Source organism: Oncorhynchus clarkii, chromosome 5 (genome assembly GCF_045791955.1).
Source record: "Oncorhynchus clarkii lewisi isolate Uvic-CL-2024 chromosome 5, UVic_Ocla_1.0, whole genome shotgun sequence".
Classification (NCBI taxonomy): Eukaryota; Metazoa; Chordata; class Actinopteri; order Salmoniformes; family Salmonidae; genus Oncorhynchus; species Oncorhynchus clarkii.
Genome location: NC_092151.1, coordinates 69,554,376 through 69,569,565, shown reverse-complemented (window position 1 = coordinate 69,569,565; position 15,190 = coordinate 69,554,376). Strand labels below are relative to the sequence as shown.

Here is a 15,190-nt window from a genome sequence, read left to right as displayed (position 1 = left end):
TGACTGTCAGTCTGAGGGCCTGTCTGTCCTGTTGGAGTAGTGAGGCATGCCAAGACCCATCTTCCTCAACTCTCCTCTGAGAATGGCTTTGCTGCCTCCCTCCATATTTATTTAAAGGTTACTTCAGTAGCTCCAGCATCACACATCTACATGGTTCTATTGGAATGCATTCTACAGTATATGAATGAAGGCATCATATTTGTGAGTAGGTGGAGGGTAGAGTATTTGCAAGGAAACACTGACATCTCAACAGCAAGAGGGAGGAGAGAGAGAAGAGTTCAGATGAGTATCCCCTGGTGAGGTTCAGACTAGCGGGAGTTCCAATAGGAACAGCACTCACCTGGGTCATCCTGAGCCCTTCGGAGAACAAACACATGCCACAGCGATTAGCAGACTGTAGCACCTCCACTCAGTCAGATGTTCAGGCCAAGTGTGTGTGTGTGTGTTAGGGTTGGGCGATATATCAAATTAATTTGATTAATTCAAACATATGTTTTAGCATGATATTCCAAATGCCTTTATCGCAAGAATAACGTTTTTTTTTATGTTTCGTTTTTTTAATGAGAATTTACAACCCTGCTTGTTCGCATGTTGTCTTTTGGTCTCATCTCCTTCGCTCCTTCTACTTTGACTGTGCACCTCCCCATTTACACACACACACACCAAACTCATCCCCCTGCCACTCCGAACATCCTCGCTGACAAAAAGCAGTTTCAACTCGCTATTTGCTTTTGACGTTTGGTCCAACAGAATCAGTCATATGAGACATTATTTGACTGTAATAGAGGAAAACATAACCTTTCTTACTATACCCTAACTTATATACTGACTTGCCTAGTTAAATAAATGTTAAATAAAATAAAATGAATACCCTTTTATGTCTCAACTCTTCAAATTGTGAGACAACCAGACCCTGCTAAAATGGGAGTATCAATGAACATTGATTCTAGAAAATGAATGCTCAGTTTGACACATATACCGCTAGCAGCATTTTAGCCACACACTTTTATACTAGCTGTCTAGTCTGTGTTTTATAAATGTGCAATAAGCATAAAAAACAATTATATAAGGAATTGGCAACTCATTCTGAGAAATAAGGTAGGCCACTTGATTTCAACATCTGTACAAAGTGGACAGGCTAGCATGCTGTTCAAACAGTTGGAGACAGACAGAAGGGTGTGTTCATAACAATTAAACTGTTCTACCTTGTTAGCTAGCAAATATATCCAATTTGGCTAGACTTTTAATATAAAGATTAGCTGGCTACTCACTAGTACCTCGGCTTGTGCTTGGGAGATTGTTTATGAGATCTAGTTGTGATCATTTTATATAATGCCTGGCTGCTACAAGAAGTTAGTCATTATTAGTGAATGTGTATTATGCATGGTCCTGGTTAAATTTGTAACAAAAAGGGCATTTTCATAGATGGACTTGACAGCCAGATCAGTATTTATTGCAAAACTATTTTGACAAAATAATGTAATTATCAGTGAGTCTTTTGATTGTGAAAGTCTTATATTTAGCCTAGGTATAATTTCACAAGCCCTGAATTTATTACATTATTCCTGACTGTTTGAAATGCAGTGTATTTTACTTTTAATTGTAAAACAAAGCTTATTCAGTGGAAACATTTAAAAAACGGAGATGCAGTAAATATCGTGAATGACCCATAAATTTGATATTTTAGATATGCTCTTTAGGTCATATCACCCAGCCCTTGTGTGTATGCCTGTGTCCGTGCATGCGTGTGTGTGTTAGCTAAGACTGGCTAAAACACAATGTAACACAGCAGATACTGCTATACTTGTCATCCTTTATTACTGCGTTGTGATGTGACCATACATAGACAATATGGAAGCCCGGGCCGTTTTGCATGCCGTCTCTCACTTATGATCATATTACATCCATTGTGCCCACTCTGGGGTTAGCTAGCATACATTGAGGAAAAGTGCTTTTGAAGAAACCTGCCTAAAAAGAGAGAACCCCAGAAGAGGACTTCAAAGCAGGCTGTGACTATGGTAAAAGGCTATACATGAGTATGATTCCAGCCAAACACTCCAATGTCATGAAGGAAGGACTCTAAAATAGAAGAAGATAGTAATCACCTTCAATAGCTTGAAAAATAACACAACACTGTTAGAAGACCTACCTAATTCAAATGTGAAATGGAGGCAGTAGGATCAGATACAATATAGAAAACTGTGAAACAATTGACATGGCTGTTTCTTCTACTTAAAAACATTCCTTTAAAAGGGACAAGCTACGACTAATTTCCATAAATAAGGACAAATTGTGTATTTCCCCAGAGTATTCATGTCCCAACGGAACAACTCTCCAATTTCTGCAGTTGGCCCCATTTCAAAGCCAATGGAAATGAAAGCGATATAATAATAGAAGAGAACATTTCAATTTAAGACAAAAAGGTAGAGTTTCCTCTTACAAACCTTCAAGATATGCTAGACCTTGAAGCAAGAGCAACTAAATGGCTTAAATATGTGAAATGCTTTTCTCCTCTTTCATAGAACCAAAAGATAATTGCATTTTATGTAGGATAACACATTTTCTGTAGGAGTACAGGAGGTTCTATGTTTGCCTGTGGTAAGAACAAGAGGAAGATTCATTCAGTAAGGCCTATTGTTTTAGACACAACTGATGTTGTTTACATGGTGCATTGTATTCCTAAACAGGTATTTGCAATCTCTTTTGCACCTTTGCAGCTCAGACCCACCTTTCTCTTTATTGAGTAAAACATAGACTCATTAAGCAACAATAGGTTACTTTTGATTGCTCTTCGATTACACATTAATTGTCCAATCTGAGTTTGAATTACCAAGGCCCAGACTCCATTGATTTCCCTTCCCTTTGGCCCTATCCCTCAGTGTGCATTAAATACAATGACCTACTGTATTGACTGGTGTCCAAAATCCTATCAACAGTCTACAACATTATATGGACCACTTTGTAAAACCCTAACCCCTAATGGCATTACATTATGTCAATGGTAATATCGGCACCCAGAACCAAATCTCACACGCGTACTGGTTTCAATTGTCATGAGATGTCAATGGTCAATGAAAAAAAGTGTGATAAGGCATGATGTTCAATCTAAGAAGACCAAAGTGTGTGTTTCATACCAGAAGAGTGCTTTCAGTAACAGGGTCACCGCCATGTGTTAGGGCCAGATGGTGGGATACGCAGTAGCCAAGCCCAGCTCAGTTACTTGTCACTGCAATGAGGTAGAGCAGCGGATGGGCCGGGCCGGAGCAGAGGCAGAGCCAATTGATCAGCAGACTACTGAGTGTAGCCTCCCTCCCTCCCTGCTCCATACAGCTGCAGCCACTTCACACTGCTAATTAGATTAGCTCAGCGTACACTGGTAAAGCACCTCAGGACAGGAATTCTGAACACTGCTGTAACACTGCAGCAACCGGAAACCTGAACACAGCCAAAGAGCCGGGCAACGTCCGAGGGCGTGAGGAGAGGGGCGTTTGCATGTGTGTCATAATGAGGGGATGTGTCATGGCGCTGTTTGGGAGAACCAGGGGAATATGAGGATGACTAGACACAGAACTCTGTTTGATGGTTGTGTTTCAGGGTCATAGTCCACACAAATGGAAACCAAACAGTATAACCAGAGTGTGGTCTTGTTTGACATTTCCAAGGGTCATTTCTCTAGCTAGCCTGAAAATCACATTACTTGGTATCATTACATTTGCAGTGTCCGGACAGCACTGATTCCCCTTCTCAGGACTCAGTGAGTGAAAATGGGCTGACAGGTTTTGGCATACCACACCTCTGGACTGTGATCGATAGTGACCTCCAGAGCAGAGCGACTGAGACCCAGTCAGTCAGTCTATTGGAGCCATCTGGTGAGAGAGCCTCTGGAGCAGCAACAGTGAGGAGCCTGGGTAGGCTCCCTGACAAGTCACATCCACTTAGACTAAAATGAGTGCAGTTCTGAAAAAACACAGATGCAAGCTAGTGTTTATAGCTGGCAATCTTGCCCAACACAAGTTGTGTTTGTATTTTGAAACTCTCTTTAAACACTTGAAAACATGATAAAACAGCTGGCATGGTGTTTGTTGATTCCATTTTGATGCATTCTTACAAATGTTTTAAATTGTTAAATGTTGTTGTAATTTGTTAGCTACAGTTTGAACATTGGACATCAAACTGTGTGTAGGGAATGCAGAAGGCACACCTGCATGCACACACGTGGTTCAATTATTTGAATTACAATTCACTCGTTCCTTTTCTGTGAGCCTGAACTGTGAGATGTAGTAGGGAGTTGTAGTTTCCAACAGGCCAATATTCTATGTAGTTTAGCACATAAAATGTGGTAATTAACTCCAATGACCATAATCCATTGTGCATCCACATGTCCGGTCTGTGTTTCTTTTACACCTACTACAGAAGAGAAAAGAATGGTGATGGTGAGGGGATGTGGAGAGCAGCTGTTGCTTTGCGAGGTACATTCATTATTTTGAAGAACTACTAAATAGTGATTTTGTCACACAGTAGCTCTAAAAACATGAGATGATGACTGAATAAATAATAAAGTTAGCAAATAAAAAAAATGTAATATACACAACAACTTAAATGTTTTTGTAAAGTAATCTGAATTAATTATAGTTAATAATTGATAAGCAGTAATGGGCAGACTTGTATTAATTGTTTTATTCTGTGTTACCCAAATAATGAAACCCCAAATCGAAAATCATTATAATTTTTTTCTAATCGAACCGACCTCAAAAAGCACTAATCGCTCAGCATTAATACATAACACACACACACACACACACACACACACACACACACACACACACACACACACACACACACACACACACACACACACACACACACACACACACACACACACACACACACACACACACACACACACACACACACACACACACACACACACACACACACAAAATGAAGGCAAGGAGAGCCTTTAAGCTAGTGTGTCATTTCAAATCTGACTCAGATGCATCCTCAAGCTGTTGGCTGCACAGGAGAGCCTTGTGATGAGCCTGGTCCCACATTGCAGTCTGTGGCTCAGGAATCTAATTCATCTGGCTCTAATTCAGCTCGATGTGTTGAATGCCAGGAAAAGGTTACTTTTACAGTTTAAAGCACACCAGTGTCACTGGGCTGATGCTTAGCCAGGCATGTTGTGAGGAAGAGACAGATGTACACATGAGTATGGAGAAAGTGTCATCACTGTGCAGTGTGCACAGCTACACTCCCTAACGGGGGAAAAGTTTGGCATTCCATTTGTTTATAAACTTTGCTGCCTTATCAGCACTCTATAGCAGTAAAATAGGAAAAATATAAAATGTTTTACAGTGAGTGTGAATAATTGTATTCAAACCCTAACATCAAATATAAACTGGGTAAAATCAGCAGAGGCCTAAATATTTTTTACTTTGATCTCTGAGGGTGATGAAAAGTTAATAAATGTTTGGTAGCACTTGACCCCATAACATTTTACGACACCAAGTTATGTCATAAAAGCTGACATAACTTGTCATAACATGGTCATAACACTGTCAGGATCCATATATTTACACCTGTTGTGATATATATTGCATTATTTTATGGCTGATTATGACACCTACATAAGAGTGTCAAAACCTACATTTATTCAAATGTGTTTCTTCCCTGCTGAGAAGTTTCCTTTCGTTTGAAAATGTGTTTCTTAAATCCTTTGCTGTTGTTGAAGTTAATTCTTTACAGTCATGTTTTTTTTCATCATATTTGAAATAACTTGTAGAAAATACACTTTATGACTCTGTCATGAAGCATTATGACCATCCTGTGTCACTTTACTTGGACTAAGAAAATACACTTTAAGAAGCCTTATGACCATCGTAATCATATAAGCCAGATAGGCCTATCACGTACATGCCCTTATATCAGTCATTAGTCAAAAAGAAGGTGTCTTGTCCTGCTCCTGAAATCTGCTCCTGCATCCCAGTCATCAGCAACAGAGCATTGGGATGTCTGACATCAATGTTTGCGCATTTACAATGATAATTTAAGATGGTCAATTTAAAAAAAATATATACAGCATAAACTTACTGTTGACATGTAGGCTATGTTGTAATGGAATGTTTTGATTGTGCGGTAGGTTTTGACACGCTTATGCAGGTGTCATAACCAGCCATAAAATAATTGCCGTGGTAGGTTCTGTGGGTTTTTACACTCTTAGGTATGTGTCATAACCAGCCATAAAATAACGCAATATTTGTCATAATAGACCCAAATAATTGCATCATGACATTGTTATGACCATATTATAAAAGGTTATGACAAGTTATGTCAGCTGTTATGACATTGTTATGACCGTGTCATAACTAGTTATGAAGCTGGGTTTCAAGTAAAGTGTTACCGAATTGTTTTGTCTAAATCTATACAGCACAGTATTCAGTGATTTCAAGACATTTAAAGCTTAGCTGACTTAAATCAGTACTGCCAGTGGCAGACATTTAACAAGATATCATCTTCCCTTTTTAAAGTTGGGGAAGTTATTTCAGGTGAGTGCTGTTCAGACGGTGAGGAGTCTGCATCATTAACGTGTAAAGCACCAGAGGCCTGTGTCTACCAGATGTGTGAGCTGAGGATGCAAATGATTTCATCTCCACCACTCATCAACAGGAGGCGTGAAATGGAGGCAAGACGGGCCCTGGTGGCAGCTGTCATACTGACAGGGTCTGATGGCGACAGACAGTCACATAGACATGTATCTGGCTGAACTGAGATACATTGCATCATTTGCATAGGGAAATGACGTTGCAAAAGAGGCAAGAATGCATGTTGAATAACGATGCCCACATTAACAGAATAACGTAGAGATATAAATGGGCTTCTAGCAAAAACAAAAACTGCTACATTATATTTCCATACAGATGGCATTCAAAAGAACAAGAGACACACAAACGTGTGAGGAGACTTTCGAGACAGATCATTGTGTAAACTTTGGAAAGAGCTGCATACTGGGAGGCAGACTCAACAGCCTTAAACACTGACTGTAATGAGTGTGTACTTGTCGAAACTGTATGAGGCAAGGCAACAGATGTTAATGGGAGTACAAAATGTGCACTGGACCACGTTCTTGTCACAATCCCAGTCATTCTGGTACAGAACATCTGCTCGTTTCCAAACACATACGTGCCAGCGTACCTAGCATCTACATGTTTGCTTATAGGAAATCCTACAGTGAAATACATCACATTTCTTAAAAAATATATGCCCTCAATTTTAGCACACAACCCAATTCAGGATAATACCTTTAAACCAAGTGTCATAGACATAGCAATAGACAATCACACTAAGGAGGAAAATCTTTAATTCACCTATAATGTTTGTAAATAATGGAGAAATCATGTATTACTACCAGACCCTATCATAAAATGTTATGCTTCTGTTTGTGTATGGGTCTCAGTACCTCTTCTGCTTTGGTCTGTTCAAATGCAAACTCCATAGTAGGGACAGCGAGGTGGTTGGCAAAGAAGCTGACGTCCCCAGGGATCTGTAGGGAGCTGACATTTGGTCCAGGGCAGCTTCCACCTCGAATACAGCTCAGCAGCTGCCTCTGAAAGGTAACAACAGACAGAGAGAGATAAAGAGAGAGAGGAGGGATGTGAAAGAGATTTGTCATTAAATAGAGAAGAGTAGTTTAGCAGAATACAAGGACTAGAGGGGAAGGGAAAGGCTGAAAACAATATCACAATAGTTTTATAAATGCAGACAGATTGAACTGAGACAGAGAGAAAGCCAGAGAGACATATATTCAGAGAGATACTGTAGATCTGGCAGTATGGTAGCAGAGGCTGCTGATTGTGAATGCAACTCCAGAGGCTTTGAAACAGAAGCTGTGGGGAACAGTTTCTAATAAATGTTTTCGAAAAAGCTGAAATTAAGGTTTAAGTTTAAAGATTTACTGTGCTTGGTGTAACAGTCCCCCTGGATGTACTGTGGGAGGATGAGGAGGTAGTTTGGAAAAAATATGGGCCTCTAGAAATGTTCAATGCAGAGAGGGGAGATGAATAGCATGCATTTTAAAGGTACTAGCATGTACCAAAAATACCAGACAAATCAGGAACAAACAGAAATCCAAACCAATTAACAGATCTTACTGTACAAACAGAATGAGCATATTTAAATGGATCTCAATTTGACCTTTGGCATCATGTTTATACCAGGTTACTCAGGGGGGACTACACAGTACCGACATTACAGAAAACATACTAAAACAGAAACAAGAATCTGAGAGGAAGTATCCAACCACTGTAAGAGACTCAATGAAAGGACAGCAGAGGCCATTCAATTCCAGATAAAGCTAAGAATCTTGGAGAAAGGAAACTCAATAGCACGGAGATTGAGAGGAGAGAAGGGAGAGAATGGGTCATTCTGTCCTGTGTTGCCTTGCCTCCCGCCTTCTCCCAATCAATATTTAATTTATTTGTCTGCTATGATAACGAGATAGTGAAATCATTGTTTATATATTTGTGCTTAAATGATCCTGCAGCCGAGAGGAGGCTGGAGTTTGGCGTGCAGCCAGAGCAGCTGTGGGCCATCCCCTATGCAGCATCCACTCCTCTGTACTACAGTACACTACCCAGACGATGCATTAGATCACGCTGTAGCAGCAGCAGTACCATCTGTAACTATCAGTTAACCAGGCTTTTATCAATTCACAATGCTCACAGTACACTGCCCTGCCCTGCATAAGCTGTTATAGACTGCTTCCCATTCCAGAGATAAGAAACAACAACTTCTCGTAATGGCAATCTGCTAAAGGGAAGGAAATGTACACTGTTATGAATGTTTACATATACAGTTGAAGTCGGAAGTTTACATACACCTTAGCCAAATACATTTAAACTCAGTTTTTCACAATTCCTGACATTTAATCCAAGTAAAAGTTCCCTGTCGGGATCACCACTTCATTTTAAGAATGTGAAATGTCAGAATAATAGTAGAGAAATGTATTTATTTCAGCGTTTATTTCTTTCATCACATTCCCAGTGGGTCAGAAGTTTACATACACTCAATTAGTATTTGGAAGCATTGCCTTTAAATTGTTTAACTTGGGTCAAACGGTTTGGGTAGCCTTCCACAAGCTTCCCACAATAAGTTGGGTGAATTTTGTCCCATTCCTCCTGGCAGAGATGGTGTAACTGAGTCAGGTTTGTAGGTCTCCTTGCTCCTACACACTTTTTCAGTTCTGCCCACAGATTTTCTATGGGATTGAGGTCAGGGCTTTGTGATGGCCACTCCAATACCTTGACTTTGCTGTCCTTAAGCCATTTTGCCACAACTTTGGAAGTCTGCTTGGGGTCATTGTCCATTTGGAAGACCCATTTGCGACCAAGCTTTAACTTCCTGACGGATGTCTTAAGATTCCTCCCTCAATGATGCCATTTATTTTGTGAAGTGCACCAGTCCCTCCTGCAGCAAAGCACCCCCACAACATGATTCTGCCACCCCCGTGCTTCACGGTTGGAATGGTGTTCTTCGGCTTGCAAGCATCCCCCTTTTTCCTCCAAACATAATGATGATCGTTATGGCCAAACAATTTTTGTTTCATCAGACCAGAGGACATTTCTCCAAAAAGTACGATCTTTGTCCCCATGCGCAGTTGAAAACCGTAGTCTGGCTTTTTTATGGCGGTTTGGAGCAGTGGCTTCTTCCTTGCTGAGCGGCAATTCAGCTTATGTCGATATAGGACTGTGGATATAGATATTGTGGATATAGATACTTGTGTACCTGTTTCCTCCAGCATCTACACAAGGTCCTTTGCTTTTGTTCTAGGATTGATTTGCACTTTTCGCACCAAAGTACGTATATCTCTAGGAGACAGAACGTCTCCTTCCTGAGCGGTATGACGGCTGTGTGGTCCCATGGTGTTTATACTTGCATACTATTGTTTGTACATATGAACGTGGTACCTTCAGGCGTTTGAAAATTGCTCCCAAGGATGAACCAGACTTGTGGAGGTCTAAAACATTTTTTCTGAGGTCTTGGCTGATTTCTTTTGATTTCTCCATGATGTCAAGCAAATAGGCACTGAGTTTGACGGTAGGCCTTGAAATAAAAAAGAAACTTCCCCTTTTCAGGACCCTGTCTTTCGAAGACAATTCATAAAAATCCAAATAACTTCACAGATCTTCATTTTAAAGGGTTAAAACACTGTTTCCCATAATTGTTTAAAATGACCCATAAACAATTAATGAACATGCACCTGTGGAAAGGTCGTTAAGACACTAACAGCTTACAGACGGTAGGCAATTAAGTGCACAGCTATGAAAATTTAGGACACTAAAGAGGCCTTTCTACTGACTCTGAAAAACACCAAAAGAAAGATGCCAAGGGTCCCTGCTCATCTGTGTGAATGTGCCTTAGGCATGCTGCAAGGATGCATGAGGACTGCAGATGTGGCCAGGGCAATAAATTGCAATGTCAGTACTGTGAGACGCCTAAGACAGAGCTACAGGGAGACAGGACGGACAGCTGATTGTCCTCACAGTGACAGACCACGTGTAACAACACCTGCACAGGATCGGTACATCCGAACATCACACCTGCGGGACAGGTACAGGATGGCAACAACAACTGCCCAAGTTACACCAGGAACGCACAATCCCTCCATCAGTGCTCAGACTCTCCACAATAGGCTGAGATAGGCTGGACTGAGGGCTTGTAGGCCTGTTGTAAGGCAGGTTATTCAATTTCTGCTAGTCACATGTCTGTGGAACTTGTTCAGTTTATATCTCAGTTGTTGAATCTTCATATGCTCATACAAATATTTACTCATGTTAAGTTTGCTGAAAATAAATGCAGTTGACAGTGAGTGTGCATTTCTTTTTTGGTGAGTTTACATCCACAGGTACACCTCCAATTGACTCAAATGATGTCAATTAGCCCATGAGAAGCTTCTAAAGCCATGACATAATTTTCTGGAATTTTCCAAGCTGTTTAAAGGCTGGGTCAACTTAGTGTATGCAAGACTTCTGTGATAATGTGAATTATGAGTGAAATAATCTGTCTGCAAACAATTGTTGGAAAAATGACTTGCACAAAGTAGATGTCCTAAACGACTTGCCAAAATTATAGTTTGTTAACGAGAAATTTGTGGAGTGGTTGAAAAACTAGTTTTAATGACTCCAACCTAAGTGTATGTAAACTTCCGACTTCAACAGTATTATCCCTGTATGTAATGGCGATTAGAGAAGGTTTCTTCCCTGTACAGGTGCTGTAAATCTTGTAATGGCGCTGTATTTTCTGCAATCCACCTCTAATCGACTCATATTGACTGGGGAGTGCCCTGCAGTGTGTGAACCCAGGCCTCAGAGGGCTAACTGATCAATGGATCCTTTAATAGGCAACTTAACTGGATTACTGTGATGCACACTGACATGCTGTCTGACTCTGAACAAAAATACAGTGGGGGGTGAACAACATAAAGAAATGGGCAGTAGAATCTGTGGCCATGTGTGATGCATTCAGATAATGTCAATGTTTTGACATGTTCTTCTACAGTAAATAGCATATATTTTGTATGTATGTAAAAGCATAATCATTGGCCTAGTTCTGACTTCAAAGAAAAGTGGGATACATTTTGAGATTCAGGTCCTCAGAGGATGTGTTTTCAATAGTATAACTTGTAGAAGGAAGGGAAGCGCTGCTACGGTACACAATAGTAGATATTTGTGAATAGAAGGTGCTCTTTGGTAAAAGGGGTATATTGGTCATCAACAACAAAAAAGGAGGACCAAGGAACACTTCATTTAATTAAAGGGAAACTTCCCAGCTAGACACTATTTGGGCTGTCTTCCTACATAATTATGAGTGTGAGTATGTTCATGAAATAATTATGCACTGTAGCTGTATTTTTGCATTTTTGCGCTGGGATAGTTCAATCAATTGCATCATTGGTTGATTGAGCATACTGTCTGAAATAAAAAATAAATGGAGGCATGTTTTGTAGCAATTATTGTGGCCTTTGTGTTTTGCCGATTGCGCGATCATGCTAGAAGTGAGTATATATGGTTGTTCTTGTTCAATAGAGCCATTGGCCATTGGTCTCAACAATGTTCCTATCTGCCAGGACATTGCAGGATATCTATTTTCTCTGGATTTGTTAAGACTACAGCCTGACGGGAGCCCTGCTTCCTTGTTCCCACCCTCAAAGGCGGCATTTTCAAAACTAGGGGCAGTGCTAGTCTACAAGTTCACTGGAGTTGTACCGTGCATCTATCCGAGATTGCTAAATAATTAGCTACAATTGCTGCTTCTGATGATTCTTCTTTACAAGAAGAGCTGGACCACGAAACATTTTTGAAGAATGAGTTGAGACAGCGATAAAAAAAAATTGCGAGACCAGCAAGCAGTGGCGGCAGCCTAGACTTGCTGGACCAGGACTCATGAGGGCAAATTACAAACAAGTCATTTGTTTAGCTGTTGGTAGTTAGCTAGCAATATTACCTCTCTTTTTACACGAGGCAGTGTTATTCAGTACAGTACAATTTGGTGATCAATTCAGCCATAATGGGGTTTGTTGGTACCACTACAAGCCAAACTAGCCAAGTTTAGCTAGTTAGCTGTATACGTAAAATGTACTGTAGTCTGTTATAGCTAGTTAGCCTAGCTAGCCTTAGTGCCTCTCGTTATATATAGCTAGCTGTATACATAAAATGTACTGTAGTCTAACGTTGTAGCTAGTTAGCCTAGCTAGCCTCAGTGCCTCTCGTTAGGAACAAAACTGGATAAATGTTTTGATGATCGCAGAGTAAAGGAATGGCTTTATGACTCATTAATCTTGGAGTAACTATGTCTGGTGTTGTAGCTAGCTAGCTACTGTGTGTATGTGGGATGTCTCATTCTACACCATGCTCAACCTCTTGCAGAAGATTTGTATGTACTGAAAGTCTCCTGGAGAGACATGAAGACTGATCATGAAGATGTGTAAAACATGAAGACTGAAGTGTAACCATAAAATAAACCATGTTCATCTGTAAACAAAAAGTTACAGTAGACTGGTATGCGTTTTGTTACACTTAAAGTCAATAATGGGGCAGACGGGCTGTTAGCAAAGATGTGAAAAGTTTGAGGGGGGCTTGAACTGTTGACCGTCTAGTGGTGTATACAGTTGTGCTGTTGTGTAGACAAGCACTGCCAGCAAAAGTGGATAGGCTAGAAGAGTGTATACCAACACCCCTCTCTCCCATGCCAAAGAACTGACTGCAAGGGTGTGAAAAGTTTTAGGAGCACTTGTCTTGTAGACAGTTTAGTGTATTGGTGATTTTGTTTTCTCTGGGGGGTATTGTGCTTTCATAAATACCTTTGGCTGTCCTGGCTAGTTTCAAAGTCAGATGACGTTGAGCTTATTCCAGGGTGAAAGCTTTCATCCAATGTGTTTACAGGCTCTGTACTACTAAATTCAAGGTCATCAGCAGCAGGATTCAGAGATGTGGACTCGAGTCACGTGACATGGACTCGAGTACCACTCAGTCGCACATTTTACGACTTGAAACTTGACTTGTCAAAAATAAAAACCCTTGCCACTCGACTTCGACTTGAGCATCTATAACTTGTGATTTAACTTGGACTTGAGCTGTATGACTCAATTTGTCATCTTGCGCACAATGTAGGCCTATCTGTTCTTTATATCGGAGTGCTGCAGATTCTGTTCTATGTCTTGACCAATCAGATTCACTGAAATCACAGGTTGCGCTCCAGGCACAATGCTCGTCATTTAGCAAAGCGTAAGCCACTCTACTGTCGTCTCGTATTTATTTAGCAAACGTGATAACACATCACTCCTGACAGACACAAGCAATAACTCTTCACAGAAATATTGCAGCAGCCTACAACTAAACTGTATGGGAAGAAAACACGATTTTTTCCAGTCTGATCAACTAGGCTACTGATAACAACCGCAGCCAGCAGCTGCATAGGCTACAGCCAATGCACCCTGTCCCCTCTGGCCAGTGTAAACAAAGTGGTAATGTTATGTAACCTATCTCTATAGACCATTTATTTGTATTAGGAGAAAATGTGAATATGATCAAATTTGGTTTAGGCTATATTCAAACTTGGGCTGGCTGGCTAGGCAACCTTGACCTTTTCAATACAAAATTATTAACTGAAATGAATTGAACACAATACCGATTACATAAATACACCGTGTGAGTACATTTTAATTGCAGTTGATATAGGCTTATACGATGTAAAACTGCATAATGCAAGCTCAGCCCTGTCAGCTCTACTGTCCAATTGCAGAGGTTGTGTTTGTGTAAAGAATAGTTGTAAAATATAATGAATATGAACAAGTACAAGGTTGCTGCAGTTTGACAGGGTTTTCATTCTTCCTAGGAACAGGTTTTTCAGATAGCCTATTTGTGAAGAGCATTGGGCCAGTAACTGAAAGGTCAATAGTTCAAATCCCTAAGCTGACTAGTTAAAAAAACTGTCTTTGTGCCCTTGAGCAAGACACTTAACCCTAATTGTCCATGTATGTCACTCTGGATAAGTGTCTGCTAAATGACTCAAATGCAAATCTGGTCTCACTGCCCATATAAAAACCTTTGCACAACTGATTAATCACTAATATACCCTATAGAGTTAGGAAAAGCTCCAGGCCAAAGGTAAAACAATTTGCCCCACCACTCTGAAAAGCATACATTACACTTTTAAAAGACAGAGGCAAACCATAGAGAAACTGAAGGAGTTTTTTTTAAGTGAACATGAATAGGTACCAATAAGTACATTATGATTGAAAAGCGCCACACTAGCCAGGGACAGGTTTGATAGAGCCACATAAGCACAGGCTGTGTGATGCTGCAAGTCTCTTCCTGCCCTGCACAATTAATCCACTCTCCCTGGCTCAAAATATAGCATAAACTTTGTAGGCCTATCTGTAGGTCTATCTCCCTGTTCACCCATGACTGCGTGGCCATGCACGCCTCCAACTCGATCATCAAGTTTGCAGATGACACAACAGTAGTAGACTTGATCACCAACAACGACGAGACAGCCTATAGGGAGGAGGTGAGGGCACTCGGAGTGTGGTGTCATGAAAACAACCTCTCACTCAACATCAACAAAACAGAGTCGATGATCGTGGACTTCAGGAAACAGCAGAGCGAGCACTCCCCTATCCACATAGATGGGACAG

At 40.6% G+C, this 15,190-nt stretch overlaps 1 protein-coding gene across 1 annotated transcript in view; it reads right to left on the bottom strand.

Annotated features, from left to right (window-relative positions):
• Positions 1-15,190, bottom strand: part of LOC139410190 (inactive N-acetylated-alpha-linked acidic dipeptidase-like protein 2) — a 288,454-nt gene that overhangs the window by 46,945 nt on the left and 226,319 nt on the right. Inside the window, exon 10 of the mRNA XM_071155649.1 lies at positions 7,457-7,603. Within this exon, the coding sequence (XP_071011750.1) occupies positions 7,457-7,603 (147 nt within the window). The remainder of the gene's footprint in view (positions 1-7,456; positions 7,604-15,190) is intronic.